The following is a 15504-nucleotide window of genomic DNA, read 5'->3' as shown; positions in this document are numbered from 1 at the left end:
AATATAAAAGTATCTGTTCAATTGCCACCTATGCAGCCACCAAAACCATCGACAGGTAGTAGGTCGACAGTGTATAAGTCAACATCAAATGGTCGACAGTGCATAAAGTTGACAGGTACAAAAAGTCGATAGGGACAAATGGTCAATACCTGTGGTCAACACAAAAATGGTCAATACTTTTTTTTCTCCGTATTTTAAGCCTAAACATTACCCTAAAACTCCCCTTGGTGCCTAACCCTATCCCTTCTCCCAGTGCTTAACCCTAACCGTCCCCTCCGGCAGCCTAACCTTAACCCTCCCCCAAGTGCCTAACCCTAACCTTAAAAATGTTGACAAAAAAAATAATAATGTCGACCATTTTGTGTGTCAACCATTGGTGTGTCAACCATTTATCACAGTCGACTTTTCATACTGTCGACCTTTTGTCAGTCGACCTCTTGGTCATGTCGACTTATTGCATTTCGACTATATGGTGTCGATCTATACATTGTCGATCTTTTTACTGTTGACATGTCATCCGGATACTGGGCTCAACTGTGCCATGTGCCGGCCTTGCTCCCTCAGTGCATTACTTCATGGTGATGCGCAGAGGGGGCAGGACCACCAACACCAGTAAGTGCAGCACTCACAGGAGTATCCTGAGAACGCTCCGATTGGCTGTTCAGACTGCAGGGTGCCTGTCTGGAGTGTCCGATGTACGCCATGGGTGACACTGCTGCAGTGATACTGGCTGCAGGTTGCCATTCCAGGCACCCTGCTAGCCAGAAGCAAGAGCCATGGGGCAGCGACGGTGCTGCTCACAGAGTCCTGTTAGGGAGTGGAGGGGGCACGGAGGCCTACATAGGGAAAGGAGGGAGGGCAGAGACACACATGGGTGGAGTAGGGGTATTCATGGAGAGGTGATGCAGACACATAGTTTGCAGCGACAGGCCCCCCGTCCCATGCTACGATGAATAGCAAGTATAAAAAGAAAAGTACACCCATGGGCCCTCTACACTATTCTGGCCCTTATATGTACCCCCCCTGATGGTGTCTCTGCTCTCAACAGGTCATGTTTTGTGGATTTCTTTATTCATGCGCAGATGAGTTAATATATTTTGCAGGTCAGTAATTAAGCCACCTGCTTCCACAGACAGAAATCCTCAAAACATGACCTTTTGGGGGTACATGAGGACTAGAGTTGAGGACCACTGCTATATAGGGACTGTAGCTGAGTCCCAGACATTCTGTTAAGATGGAGATAAAAGTAAATTGGTTACTGTTATCCTCTAAATATAAAGGACCAACCATTTTGCATCTCTGTTAACTACATACAGTAACATGGCATGGGCAAGGGTTCATGAGAAACTGACAAAGTGGACAAATGTTTGTGGGTTTGGTCAGGTTGGGGCTTGGTTTGGGTGGATTGTAGGCTAGCTTACGTTTTAATATTGTGTTAGATACACTGTATGACACTGTGTCACCTGGTGCGGGGAGGAACGTGTTGCGCGGCAGAGCCGTGCGGCACCAAAAGTGGGTGTGGCCTTGTGGGAAGGGGCATGGCCTCGCGACCAAACCCCTGTGGTCCCGTTATCACTGGGAGGCAGAGGGGGGTGCCAGAGGTTCATGCAGTGCCGGCTGGCTCCCTCACAGTGTTAGGAGCCGAGTGCTGCACTTAATTATACAGTGCAGCACCAAGCTCCTGTCACTGAAGGGGAGGCTGCACCTTGGCGTCATGGTCAACCCTCAGCGGGTGACACCCGGGTGCGGCCTATACCCCCCGCATGACGCTACTGCTGTATATTAATATATATCATAGGATTTTTATTATTAACCTGAATAATATATCTGAAAAAGTGTTTATATCCAGGGCTATTTTTCAGCAGGAATAAGCTGAACTCAGGTCCTGATTCAGAGCCACACTCTCTGACAGAGCGCTCGCTCTGAATCAGGGCCGGCCTCTGGTTTTTTAGAGCGGCCTCCTGGCCGCTCACATAGCTGTAGCGAGCGGCCAGGAAGATGGTCGCGATGGTCAAGACCATCGCGACCGTCGGGCTTGCGACAAGACCCTTGTGGTAGGGTCTTGTTGCCGCAAGCCCCCGAGAGATTTCGGCTCTCACAGAGCCGAAATCTCTCCCACTGACATCACTCGTGATGTCAGTGGGGCCGCCCCCAAACGGAGGAGTTCACATGGGAACGCCTCCATTTGGGCAGCCACTCCCCCGGCCCGCCCACCAAAGGGGGCGTGCTGTCACTAAACATCGACAGCACACCCCCTTTGGTACGAGACCTGGAGCGACGGTTGGCCCGTCGCTATCCGGGTCTCGCGCATGTGCATGACGGAGCCAGCTGATTCAGCACTCGCGAGCGGGTTTGAATCAGGCCCACAGTCCCTGAACCTCTCATTAACTATGGCGTAATGTCCTGGGCCAAAATGCATTTTCCATTAGATAAGTTTGATTTTAAAGTCCCTTTTGAGTGTCTCCTTTTCTAAATACTACACATACTGTATTATATATATATATATATATATATATATATATATATATATAATGTTTTTTTTATAGCTCCACCCCAGATCCTGAACCTATTTTTACAGAAAATGCCCCTGTTTATATACCCATATATGCTCATGCTCTATTTTACACCTCTATAGCAGGTCCCCATGTTTTTATCAGGCCTGAAGGCTTGCACTGCGAAAATGTTCTGGGGGGGAATTCAATTGCCAGCGAGTGCTTCCAGATGCTTCTTGGAATGTGTCATGGGCTGATTTCTGCTTGCAGCCTGATATGCACGCAGCTCATGTGTATTTGAATTGGCCCCTAATTATGGATTGATGGATTCATACGCAAGGGCAGAACCTGTGCTTTCACACTTTCCTAATGCTGGGCATACACTATACAATTATCTGTCAGATATCTGTCCAATCTGGCTGGTTGGAATGAAAATCTGGTAATGTACGGGAGCAAATGACAGTCGATCATATGATCTTAAACACTGGAAAACAGACAAAAAACAATTGTTCAAATTGGCAAAATTTGTGTGTTTTAACCGATTTGTCTGAACAACCATTTTTGTCTATTTTCCAGTGTTTGTGAGCAAATGATGTATGTCATTTGCTCCCATACTTTACCAGATTTTCATTCCAACCAGCCAGATTGGACAGATATCTGACAGATAATTGTATAGCGTATGCCCAGCATAACCGACAACAGTCTTAGCTGTTTGACCTGTATCAGAACTCATTAGTACAATATCCTGAAAATGTGGCAGGTGCTTTAGCTGTCTGAAATGGAGTAGGGAATTAATACTTTATTAACATTTATTACAGAGCTGCATTGGAATACAAAAGTGACATTGAACACGTTATTTTACTACCATTAGGATTCATACATTTTGTTATCCTTTATTTACATAGTGGAAAGTGAAACATAATATACAGTACATTACAGAGAATGCTGAATCATCAACATCATTCCCTGACCCAGCACCTTACGTCTAAATTCTCTACTACTCTAGGTTCAATTAGCCTACAAATATATTTTTTGGAAATCCACATGTACATTGGGATTTTATATAAGCACCACAGAGATAATGCCCTGGTTGGGATCTAACCCATGTCCATACTTTCCTACCCTCCCCCACACTTTGAGGAAAGTAGCCTGCCCTCCTGGATATTTCCCACTTCCCCAGAGAATTTTGCAGACCTGGGTAGAGATGTCCATCAACTATTAGTTAACAACCATTGATGGGTTTGGCATTGATGGCGGAGATCCGATGGTGCTCTGCCATTGATGGCTTAGAGGCAGCAATGGTTTTTTTTGCTTTACCCCTCGGTGCAGGGAAACGTAGCTTAGCCCCTCCCCTGGATGCACTGCTAAGCTCTGCCCTCATTCCTGATTGGCCTGCTTTCCCAACAGCAGAGATATCCATAGGTGGGTCAAATCATCAATGGTTCCCCATCGATGGTAACATGACATCGATGTTAGGCACCATCGATGGTTAAGTTACCATGGCCATCCCTAGGACAGGGTAATGCTGACATTATAGCCCATGCTGCATGATGTTGCAAATACATTTTACAGAAGGGGACTGTCTGTGATGGTGCCAATCACATTACCACAACCCTCACAGTGGCACCCTGTACCTCGGATCAAAAACAAAGTAGAAAAGTATGTGTTGTGGGGTAACAAGAATAACCACTATGCCACCTTAGGCATAGCCATCGATGGTTAATAAACATCAATGGTTTGATGTCGATTGCGACTGCTTTTGCCATCAATGGGGAACTGAACCACCAATGGCTTCCATTGACATTGGAGGTCCAATGGTGGATAGCAGGGCATGGTTTGCACATGCATGAGAGTGGACCATTGATGGTTCAATCATTGAAGGCTTTCCACAGATGGTTAGGGTTACCCGATTGAAGTACAACCCTATTTTAGATGCAAAACATTTATGCCAGTTGTGTTGCATCCTTGTTCATATCCATTAATTGATTTTATTAGATCAGGTAAGAAAGATGTTGTCCAAATATACAGTAAATTCCCAAAAATAAACATCTAAAATACTATGGTGCATGTGGCTGTGTTTTTCATTAGTATATTTCACATCTCTACTACAATGATTGTTTTTATTAGATTTTTCTAGCTACCAATTATAAACTTTGCCTTTGTAATTTCATATTGAGGCAGCAATGTAGTGAGTAAATGCTCATTGTATATGGTATATTATTATGCAGGCGCAGCAGTGTAAGCACTGTAAGTGAGAGAGTGAGCATAGCATACACACAGCTCTGCCCCCCGGGCTATGTGCTCTCATTATACACACACAAGTCCTCCGTCACCTCCTCACATGCTCTGTCTGATGCTGAGACACTGACTACAGTACAGGAAGCCGGCAGTCTGCTACTTCCCGCAACAATGTGGCCATGCACGGCACGTACCATCTCGCCTCGCCTGCGGGGGGTACACTGCGCTGTGCTGCCTGTCAGAAAAACGCTATTTTATCCCAAATCCCCCATATGAATACAATTACTTATAGTATTCCCATAAGTACATGGCTGATGGCTTATCGGCGTGCTATGTAGCCATGGTCTGACTATTCAGCACTGTATTAGTGGTAACAGGCATCAATCTTCCCCTCCCGCACAGTAGTATGGCCGGGAGAGCGCCAAGTCTCAATGCTCCTACAGTACGGCAGCAGCACGGAGGGGCAGTTGGGGCTTATGGTGAGCTGAGATCATGCTGTCCAGGAAGATGAGGCTGGCGGATGTGCAGAGCGACCAGTGGGTGCTGATAGCTCCAGGTACTCCTCCTCCTCCTCCTGGGATGGCACCATTACCTGTCCCACTTTCCTGCAGTGCTGTCATGTAATACACACATCTCCGGGCAGAGCCCCATGCCAGCACATGTGACTGCTACATACATACATACTATAAGTCACAAGTTGGATTGTCGTTGCCTGCACACAGTGTGACTGGTAATGATGTCTTATGGGTGTTAGGCAAAGCATCTATATTGCATAAAATGTAGCAAGCTGGGAAAGAAATGTCACAGTTCTCTGTCAGCTGGTGGAAGTTGTATATATATCTAAATGTCACCCCTCATTCCTCCGCCAGGTATATTCATTGTGTGGTGTGTGACCTGCACTGTTTTAAAGAAAGCCCCATAGTGAATCTTCCCATTCTAAAATAGTACTCGGGCCTATTTAGGAAAGTTATAAGCCATAAAGCCAATGTAAACATATATATTCCGGACTACAGGAAAATGAAGTAACAGCTGTGTATTACAGCTACAGTATATCTATGCTATAGTTCTCTATGGGGACGGTAAAATGTGGCTATTTAACAAGCTTGTCATCGTTGATCGGCAATCCATTGGCGTATCGGGAATTTCTACGTCAGGAGAAGGGGTAATTGTCGCAATCCGTTACAGATGTATGGGCCCCTTTTATTGTATTCTCAAATCCGCTACCAGCACTTCACGCATAACCTTTATTATCTATCACTTATACCGTCATAGCTCCAGTTTTTTTTGTATGATCTTTACGTGTCAACACTTCTACATTAATGGGCCTATGTACCAATCTGTTTGTTACATAAAATTATGCAGAAATTGCAGTTTCTGCATAATTTTATGTATTGCTCCTATGTACTAATAGCACAATGCAGGAGATTTCACAGAAATCACCAGAAAAGTGCTAATAATTAGCGCTGCATATCGCTGTCCCCATTATTATCAATGGGGACTACGACGTGATCTCTATGTACTAAACTCCAAAAAGCAAAGCTTTACGTAGTTTAGCCCTATGGAGGCTCCAGGGGTAGGAGAGAGATCTTTCGATCTCGTCCCGGGCGGCACCGGAAGCTGACACTGGGCGCATGCATTGGTGTCACCTTCCCCGGGAGTAGTGTCTCACTTCTGTGAATGACTTCTCCTAAATGCCGGCGATATAACTCACAAGGACAACAGTTACTGCAACAACTGTCCCTGCGAGTTCCACTTTGTACATAGCGGAATATTTTCATTAAAATTTTAAATATCTCCTGCGAGTTGGATACATATTGTGGCAGTACCGCAATTATTAGTATATAGACCCCTAAATTAAATAAAAGCCATGGATGCAGGTTTCTGGCATATATATGATAAAGAGAATTGTGACATCTGGATGTAACCGTTCTATATATCAAGTACAATAAAATTAGTAAAGAACAAGACAAACAATAAAGAAAAACATTAGGGAGGAAGAGGGAAGGTCAGGGTTAAGTGATGCTAACATAATGCCGCATATCCACTAGGCGATAGAGGAACGACAGTACGATTACATCTTTGTAATCATACAGTCGTTCCTCATCCCCTGTAGTGCCTACACGGAATGATATGTCGTTCAGAGCAGACACCCTCCCTCATCCCCGAACATGCCCAATCTGTCGTTCTCGGCAGAGTGACGGGCATGTTCAGGTGATGATTGATGTCAGAAACGACCAGCGGGAGCGCGCATCGCTGGTCGTTTTCAGAATTTTAATGCCCGATTTGCGAACGACTAATCAGCAATTGAACGATAAGGATGTCGTTATCCTTCAATCGCTCATTTTAATCGCCTAGTGGATACGCACCTTAACTTATAAACTCAGGTGATTCCTTAAACTTTAATCAGTAAACCAAGTGGATGCATATTTAGAGTATATATGTGATAGTGCAGTGGTTTTCAAACTCGGTCCTTAGGACCCCACACAGTCCACATTTTCCAGGTCACACAGCAGGTGCACAGATCTATTCATTACTCACTGACACATTTTAAAATAGCTACAGGTGGAGATAAGTATTTCACTTGTGATTATATGAGGAGACCTGCAAAGCATGCACTGTTTGGGGTCCTGAGGACCGAGTTTGAGAACCTGTGATAGTGTGGTGTCTTCCACCTCTAGGTGTAAAGGCCCCTATACATCAGAGATTGATTGCAGCAATCGTGCAATTTGCAATCGATTGTGTATAAAATTCTTTCCTTTTTGCATGCGATTGAAAAAGGGAAAGATTTTTATACATGATTGATTGCAGCAATCGTGCAATTTGCAATCTCTGATGTATGGGGGCCTTAAATCAATTCCCCTGAACCATTCACAAATTTGCAGAGGGTTATTAGATTTCAAAAACAGCGTATTAACCGCTTTTGTTTTGTCATTGATTTTTATTTTGTGTGTGTTTCAAAATCAACATGTTGCGGGTAATGGAATTTTTTTGCCACGCTTATTAATGGGTGCCCGATGTAGCAATTCAGTTGTTTTTTGGGCGCACATTAATTATCGTTATTCCTGTGCTCAGTTAGACTGGGTTTAGCGGCGTAAATTGGCTACACCCATCTAAAGTCCTTGTTAGCGTCCATACCATGGACTTATCGCACATTTCTGCTCGCCACCTCAGGAGGCTGCGAGCAGAAATGTGCGCTCCTGCAGCTATTCGCGCCCGAACGGAGCAACAATTGAATTGCTTCATTGGGTGCACATTAGTAGCAACCACGGGTGCTAACAATTTAATTCCCCCATTAATATAATTAAAAAGCCATCAGGCCAAATCAAGTAGTGTCTCTTCACCCGCACTAGTCTTCCATATTTTATTTACCATTTGCCAATAATCTTGGAGCATTCCCACTTGTATGTGAGCAAGTATAACCGGTGAGAGGCCTCGCCGCCAGCAAGTGCACAGATGACCAGGGAACATTGTTCAGTTTAGTAACAGGAACAACAATACGCTACCCATTGCATTATTTTATTTGATGAATACATCAACACTTAAAAAATTATAGTGAATCCAAAAAATGTAGAGAACAATCGCCTTCTTTGCTTTGTAGTCCTATTATTATTTTTTTTTATGTCTCAACTTCATTGGTTGATCAAATGAATGAGTGGAAACTACTGCTTGTTAACATATTTGTTTGACATTCCACCTATCATCCTTCCATGACTAATAATGATCATGCAGACATGGCAGTAACAATGTATGATTGCAGCACCCTTCTTTTTAATTCCATCATATATTTATGCATAATACTTTCAGGAAAACAACCAGAATAAAGTTATATCCAATACTCCTGCTATTTCCTTTTAGTTAGGACATGCTTTGGCTGGATAAGAATTGCTTTTCAGTGATTCCGATGTGTACAGGCCTGGATTTACATGTTTTGTCACTCTATAGCAGTGTTGGCTGACAGACGGACCTCCGAGTCCTCACCTGCAGCCCCTTCCTGCTTTCTTGTCATATTTATATTTTGTAGCACAAGTTTATAATGGCTGCTAATATGTTATTACTACAGAAAGGTTTCTCATTCATTGATGTATTTAATTTGACTTCTGCGATTAAGAGTAACGTGTGGTCCGTTGGTAGGCTTGTACCAATGCAGCCCCTGGTGTGTTTAAGGTTGCTTATCAGTAGTGACCAGTTATTCCCAGGTGCTGTATACTCGAAAAGCTAGTAAAGCCAGGGTTTACCATCACTATATATGAAAGACAGTGCATAACTGAGTTGAATAATATGCATGAAATAATTGAACTATATATACTTCATTTAAATATGTCCATCATCTGTGCTCTCACTCCTCAGCAGCATGTTTTAAGTGAGTGTGCTACCGAGGGGAGGTAGTTGAAATCCCAACAGCCGGGATGCAGGTGCTCACAATGCCGGCGCCGGAATCCTGACACCAGTCAGAACCCCGGTGCTGGCATCCTGACGGTAAGTAGTGGGGTTAGGAGGTGGGTTAGGTACTAGAAAGGGGGGGCTTAGGTTTAGGCACAAGGGAGGGAGGTTAGGTTAAGGTTGCGGGGAGGTTTAGGGGTAGGATTAGAATACTTACCGACTGGTCGGTATCCCGACCCTGTTGGGATGCCGGTGTCTGGATTCTGACCGCCGTCCCGTATCCATCCTACCGAGTTGCTGTGCAGAAATACACTGTTGTTTGGTTGGATCAACTTTTCCACCTTTGTACCTGTTTACACCTAAATACCGGTTCTGACTTAGGATTTGGAACATGGTTCCAAACTGGGTCAGACTGGGGATATGCCCCTTCCACACTGTGACATCGACTTGGATTTGCAGTGGAACACTTCTGACAGCGCTTGGAGATGTCATCATCTCCCCATCCTGTAAACGGGACCCGGGTCTGACGACCCAGGTTATCTGTTTACACTGCAGGGTTACACAAATTGTTCCTGTGTTAAACCCTGCAAGCTACACAGGTTGGTTTGATAACCGGGTCACTCGACCTGGGAATCCAACCCTGGCCCATTATACACCAAGTACAACCCGGGGTTTCGCTGCGATCTAAAACGTGTATAATATTCTGGACACTGAAAGAAGCTTTAGCTGTGTGTAATGGAGAGCGTAGATGATGATCTTCAACGGATCTGCAGTGGAATTTCAAATATTGTATTTGACCTTTTATGATTTTTATCTGAACATTTCATTTTTGGCATTTAGTGGTTATTTAAGTGTTTTTTTGTCAATTGGTAATCATTTTTACAATTATTGAATGCTACAGGCATTTTGCTAGTGAGTATTGAAGAACGTTTGTAGTTGTATTTTACTTATAAAGCGCTAGCATATTGTTACACACTGCACATTAAGGGTATCATGATACATATTAACATGCAAAACTATGGGACAGGTTGTAAGGATGACTTAGCACTAGTGAGCTTGTAATCAAATGAGAGAGCTTGTTTGGATCATTGATATAATTTTTTTCAAACTTTTTTTAATTTCAGAAACCCTAAAAGATGATGCCAAGCAGCCAAGTGATAAAACTTTATTTGCAAAGCTCCGCAGTCCATTTACAGGTACTTTGATTTTCTATAATGTCTTTGTAATGCCTACAGTACAGTTGTGGTACATGGTTGGCTGTGAAAAGTGCTATACGTTTTTATGTAAAGTGTTTTTCGGTTTTCTTTTACTTTTGTTTGGTTTGTAGTATAGTCATTCTGAAATATACTGATATCAGTTCCTGCATCTTCATAGGTAAAGGAACCATGTTCTTATTTATCAACGCTGGACAGCAGCTCTGTGAAGTGAAAGCTTTCAATGAAGAATTACGATCTTGGTTTATAGGTCAAACAGTTCAACAAGGTGAGATTGTCAAATGGATTTAGTGGTTGTATTACTCTTACTGGTGTCCCACCATCAACTGTCGCTTTAAAACATTTTATTTAACTGTGATTTTTAATATACAAACACATGTCTGCAATCAGTGTGATGTTTAAACCAATAAAATTGTAAAGCGTAGTGTGTGCCAATGTTTCAGCCGGCTGGTGACCTTTTTCAGGGTATGGAGGGAAGAATTTCACTAGCTGGCCAAACACTTCTCTAGCTCAAATGTATAAAAATATAGCAATTTGATTTTTTCAGAAATCAGTCTTTTGGATCCAAGGACCATAAATCCCATATAACAGACAGACATCAATTGTTAAAAATAAATGTCCAAGGGCTCTATTTACTACAATCCGCATATTGAATGCAGATTGTAGTGTGATATTACCGAGTGAATTCGCATTGCGAATTCAGGCAATATCACAGGGATTTACTACAAATCCCTTACAGGGACAGAGCTTGCGATAAAGCTCTGTCCCTGCAAATCCCCGTCGGAGGCTTATCACGGTATTTTCGCACTGCTACCCCCCCCCCACCCCGGCGCTAAGCCCCGGCCCCGCGATCACGGACCCCCCCACGACCTCCCCTCTCCCTTAATTACACTTACCTGCATGTTCCGGGCCTTCGGTGATGTTCTCCATTCCTCTGATCTCCCATACTGCATTGGGGCCCGATCACCTGATGACCGGGCAGCAGTGCACTATGGGAGACCAGCTGACCGGAGGGGAGTCATCACCGGAGGCTCGATCACCGGTCCCTGGAGTCAGGTAAGTAAATTTTTTTTTTTTTTTCTTTTTTTTTTTTACAGTAATCAGCATGTGATCTGTTTAGACCACACAGCTGATTACTGGGACCGACTCCCGGCTCTGCTCTCCCCGTTAGAGCAGGGCAGGAGTCCGGTAACTGGGGGAGACCCTGGATAACGCCACATCCAGGTGGCGTTATTATCACAGGGCTTTCCCCGATATTTTTTTACAATTTATTTGTAGTAACTCTGGGCCTGATTCAGAGCCGGATGCTATTTGCGCTCGCTCGTTCAGAAAAAAGGGGTGGCTATTCAAATTCATTTTATTTTTAGTAACTCTGGTCGGATCACATTTCCCATTACAATTTTACGAATTCTACTCCAATTGCCCTGTAATAACTATAGGTGATACTAAATTAATGTGAAAAGGGTGTGAAAACACCCTTTTTCACTTTATTTTACTCAAAATAATGTTAATAAATAGAGCCCCAAGGCTTATATCTTACCCCACAGAAGGTGAGTACACTATAGAAGTTTGTAGGGCTTCTTTTGGGTTTACCAATTACAAATGTGCATCAACCACCCCAATAACGCACTCTCCAATCCATTTCTAGGTCTGTATAATAATTTTGCATGTACTATCCCCTTGGGTAAATGGTTCCATAGTCTTAAATAATGCTAATGTGTGGAAATCCGTAAATAATTTCAAATGATGAGTTCTGATGTCACAACTTTGGGAAAACGTGAGAATAATACACCCCATTCTAAATGTATAAGGTATTAAGTTGCGTTGTTACTTTATTCCTCCTTTATGGTTAATTAACTTTTTTTATTGACTTGTAATCTGCTGTTTGTAGTAGAGAACTCAGTAACGCATGCTTAATCACTAGACAACCATATGTGACTTATCTAACATCGGTAACTGTCCTTCCTCATAGATCGGATCTTCTGGGCAGTGACCTGCTTTACCCATCCACTGTACTGTGTAAACTTTCTTTTAATTATATAACATTAACTGACTGTCTCACACAATCTTTATCTCTAGTAACACTTGCCATTGTAGGACAGTAATTTGAGTAATTTTCAGTATCCTGTCCCAGTCACAAACACTATCAACAGCGCACTGAATTGAATTCCCCGCAATGTGCCTTTAGTGATAAATATTTACGATGCAATATATTATGTGCAGTTCTTAAAACAATCTGGATGTTTTTCTTAATAACTCCACCCAAAACTAAAGAAAAGTTGTACTTCCCATCTTTGAGAGATGGTATTCTCCCCCAAAGGCACCAGTTCTCTGTAATAATCCTCTCCCCTACTAAGGTGAGCGTTTTGATGAAAGTATAAGCTGTGTTTTCAATTCTAAACACTTCCCATTCATATGAACAGAATAGTTTATAGCGGAGGTGCAATTAAAAACATTGCTACTTGGTTTGTTGCCAGCAGGTCCTAGCAGGTATGGAGATTTCACTGTTGGGGGAGGAGACGGGCTGGATTGTGGTAATGACACACTGAAGAGGGTACAACTTTGTCACTTATCTTCTGTGCTGATTTTTATTTAATTGTTTTTTTTTCTCCCTTCAGATTGGAATGGAATTCATCTTTGACCCTCAATATCATGTGTAGCTTTTCCTGTTGTGTTTTGTATTCTAGATGGGAGATTACTATATGCAACGCCAGTGGATCCTCTGTTTTATGTGATCTACTATTTGATGAAAGCAGACAAGGAGGTATAGTAGTTATACTATGATGTATTGCTATAAATAGATGCTTTACCAGTCAGCACAAATCTGCAATATACCAATAGGGTAACACATACTCCTGTATAAGAGGAATCCTATCCGATTTTTACAACCTGCTCTACCAGATGTCTCATTTCACAACGATTACTTCTAATGTGTGTGCCAAAGTTTATTTACACGCCCAAAAGGAGGTGCACATAATTGCTGCATGATCAGTCTTTCGTCCTAAAGTTTTTTGTTTTCTTTTGCATCATAAGGATATTATACAAACAACTTCAATTGCTTAAAAAAAAAAAAACCCACTGAAATCCATCCATTTTTTCATAACAACATAATCCTTTTGTTTTATCACGCCTCGCCCGGTTTGCTGCTTGGGGTCAGCAGGTCCATTAGTTTAGAGATGTCTGGAAGTGATCGTCTCCTGTAACTTGCTGCCTGCAAGGGTCTGTTGTTGTGAATGAGTCAAAACTAAGGTCTGTGAAATCCTAGACAACTATATTTTAAAAATCCTTTTCCTATAAATTGTCTGGATTCTCTTGCAGACATGTTAAGGGCCCTTTTCATCATCACTTAATTTCTACAAAAGCAGGTGAAAATGAACATTTTCACCTGCAATTGTAGAAATTAATTTATTGGGCCATTCATTAAGAAGGTAAAGCAGTAGATATCACAGATATCTCCTGCTTACCTTCCTCTTAAGGAATGGCCCGCTGTCCCCATACACTAGTATGGGGACAGACTTCATCAAGCTCCGAAAATACAACATTTTCGGAGCTTGATTGTGGGAGCATTCGTCATCTTCAGTTACCCGCTCCTTCCGCCGGACGTCTGGGTTCTGTAGGTCATGCACACTAGCGTCACTGCTCCGAATAGTGAAAAAATTCACTGTGAAGCCGCTCGCGGGGACAGCTGATTTTCGGGTCTGCTGTCACAGTGCTGGTGCAATGATGAATTGCTCCAGCGTCCGTGTTGACTTGGAATGTTAATTAACATCATGAATAGACCCTTAAAAGACAATTCTGCTGTTCACATACTCTTTCCCTCCAGTATTTGTGCAGTTTCTGTTGTGGCAGACTGACATAGTGTCAGCATTCAGAGCGGGGAAAGCCCAGCATAGCGTTCTGCTGCAGCCTGCTCTGCAATTAAAGTTCCTCTTTGTGGAGGGCTGATTTTTATCAAGGCTTCTCAGAATACAGAGGAAAGGAGTAACAGTGAGGAACTGATACCAATCAGGTACTGGTGGCTGAGAAGTGATTTCATCACTCCATAGTCTTCTTTTTTTTGTCTGTTAGCTGGGTGAGCTGTATTTTATAGTTTTAGTTGTTTTTTTCTTTTTTATATTTTTGGCATTACCATTTTCCATGGGTCCCTGCGACACCCCAGGGACAGAGTTGCTCCCTCAGGAAACTAGTTGCACTACACACTAGTTATATTAGTGTGTAGCCAACAAGATCCTTGCTTCTCGCATGTGAGCATGCACAATATGACATTTCTTTTGGTTCCCAGTGCCAAACCTGGTGTGAGGCCTGAATACAGCATGGGAAACCTCAGCTGCTTCTATTGTTCCCTGCAACCCTTCAGGATATATTCTGACTCACTGTATGAACCCTGAATCTATATTTTATATTTGTAATTGATTCTTAGTTATTCCTTATCAGTATACAGTACTTCCACATCCTTTTGAAAGAAAGGAAAGCAGCAAGCGTATTCGCCTTGTTTGTGGGGCATGTGAAAATTCTTTGGGCTAAATTTACTAAGCGATGGTTTCGGTTTCATTTATAGACATTTCTATGCCTAACTGATAGTATTTACTAAAGGTCAGTTTTGATGTCTAAACTGAAACTCCTGTTGATCCTTGGCAGTTTCTAAACTGTGGCGTGTTCTATTGAAAACACAGAAGCTAAAGAATAGACAAGCACTACAACTTTGTTATGTTTAAAAGTGTAGAAATAGTTAAATGATAAAAAAAAATTTATGGGGTTCCCCCCTATTCAATTACAAGCCCTGGACCTCTGAGCCTGGACTGGTATTTCAAAATAGGGGGAAAAATGTTGTGGGGTGCCACCTACTTTTTTATAACCAGCACCAGGTTGAATCAGCCGGGGATATAACGCTGTAGCGGGGAGACTTGCAGTGCCCTAATGTTGACCTGCCCTAATGTTAACCAGCTCCTACCTGGTTAGGCCAGGGCTGGAATCCCTTGCAAAGTCGGGACCTCTCAAAAAATCTGCTCCTCCCTCCCGAGGGACTGCCAGCTCTTCTCCACTCCCCTGGTGACAGTGGGTGTGGAGATCATGGTTAATAGTGCCATTTACAGGCAGGCTACAAGTCCCAGTAAGCCTGACCGGCATGATGGCACTTGTAGAACCACGTGAAGGGCCTGCTGGCACTCGTAGTCCGCCTG

The 15504-nt window shown here is 43.0% G+C and overlaps 1 protein-coding gene across 1 annotated transcript in view; it reads left to right on the top strand.

The window, feature by feature from the left end:
* Positions 1 to 5066: 5066 nt before the first annotated feature.
* The window catches only part of RNASEH2B (ribonuclease H2 subunit B), a 28694-nt gene continuing 18256 nt past the window's right edge, over positions 5067 to 15504 (top strand). The window contains exons 1-4 of the mRNA XM_088469239.1: positions 5067 to 5286; positions 10235 to 10306; positions 10485 to 10592; positions 13012 to 13088. Of these exons, the coding sequence (XP_088325365.1) occupies positions 5223 to 5286; positions 10235 to 10306; positions 10485 to 10592; positions 13012 to 13088 (321 nt within the window). The 5' untranslated portion in view covers positions 5067 to 5222. The remainder of the gene's footprint in view (positions 5287 to 10234; positions 10307 to 10484; positions 10593 to 13011; positions 13089 to 15504) is intronic.

The sequence above is a fragment of the Taudactylus pleione genome, unplaced genomic scaffold, assembly GCF_031769625.1.
Source record: "Taudactylus pleione unplaced genomic scaffold, aTauple2 ptg000089l, whole genome shotgun sequence".
Lineage (NCBI taxonomy): Eukaryota > Metazoa > Chordata > Amphibia > Anura > Myobatrachidae > Taudactylus > Taudactylus pleione.
The sequence above is the reverse complement of the archived record's forward strand: the minus strand, read 5'-3'. Positions and strand labels throughout refer to the sequence as shown.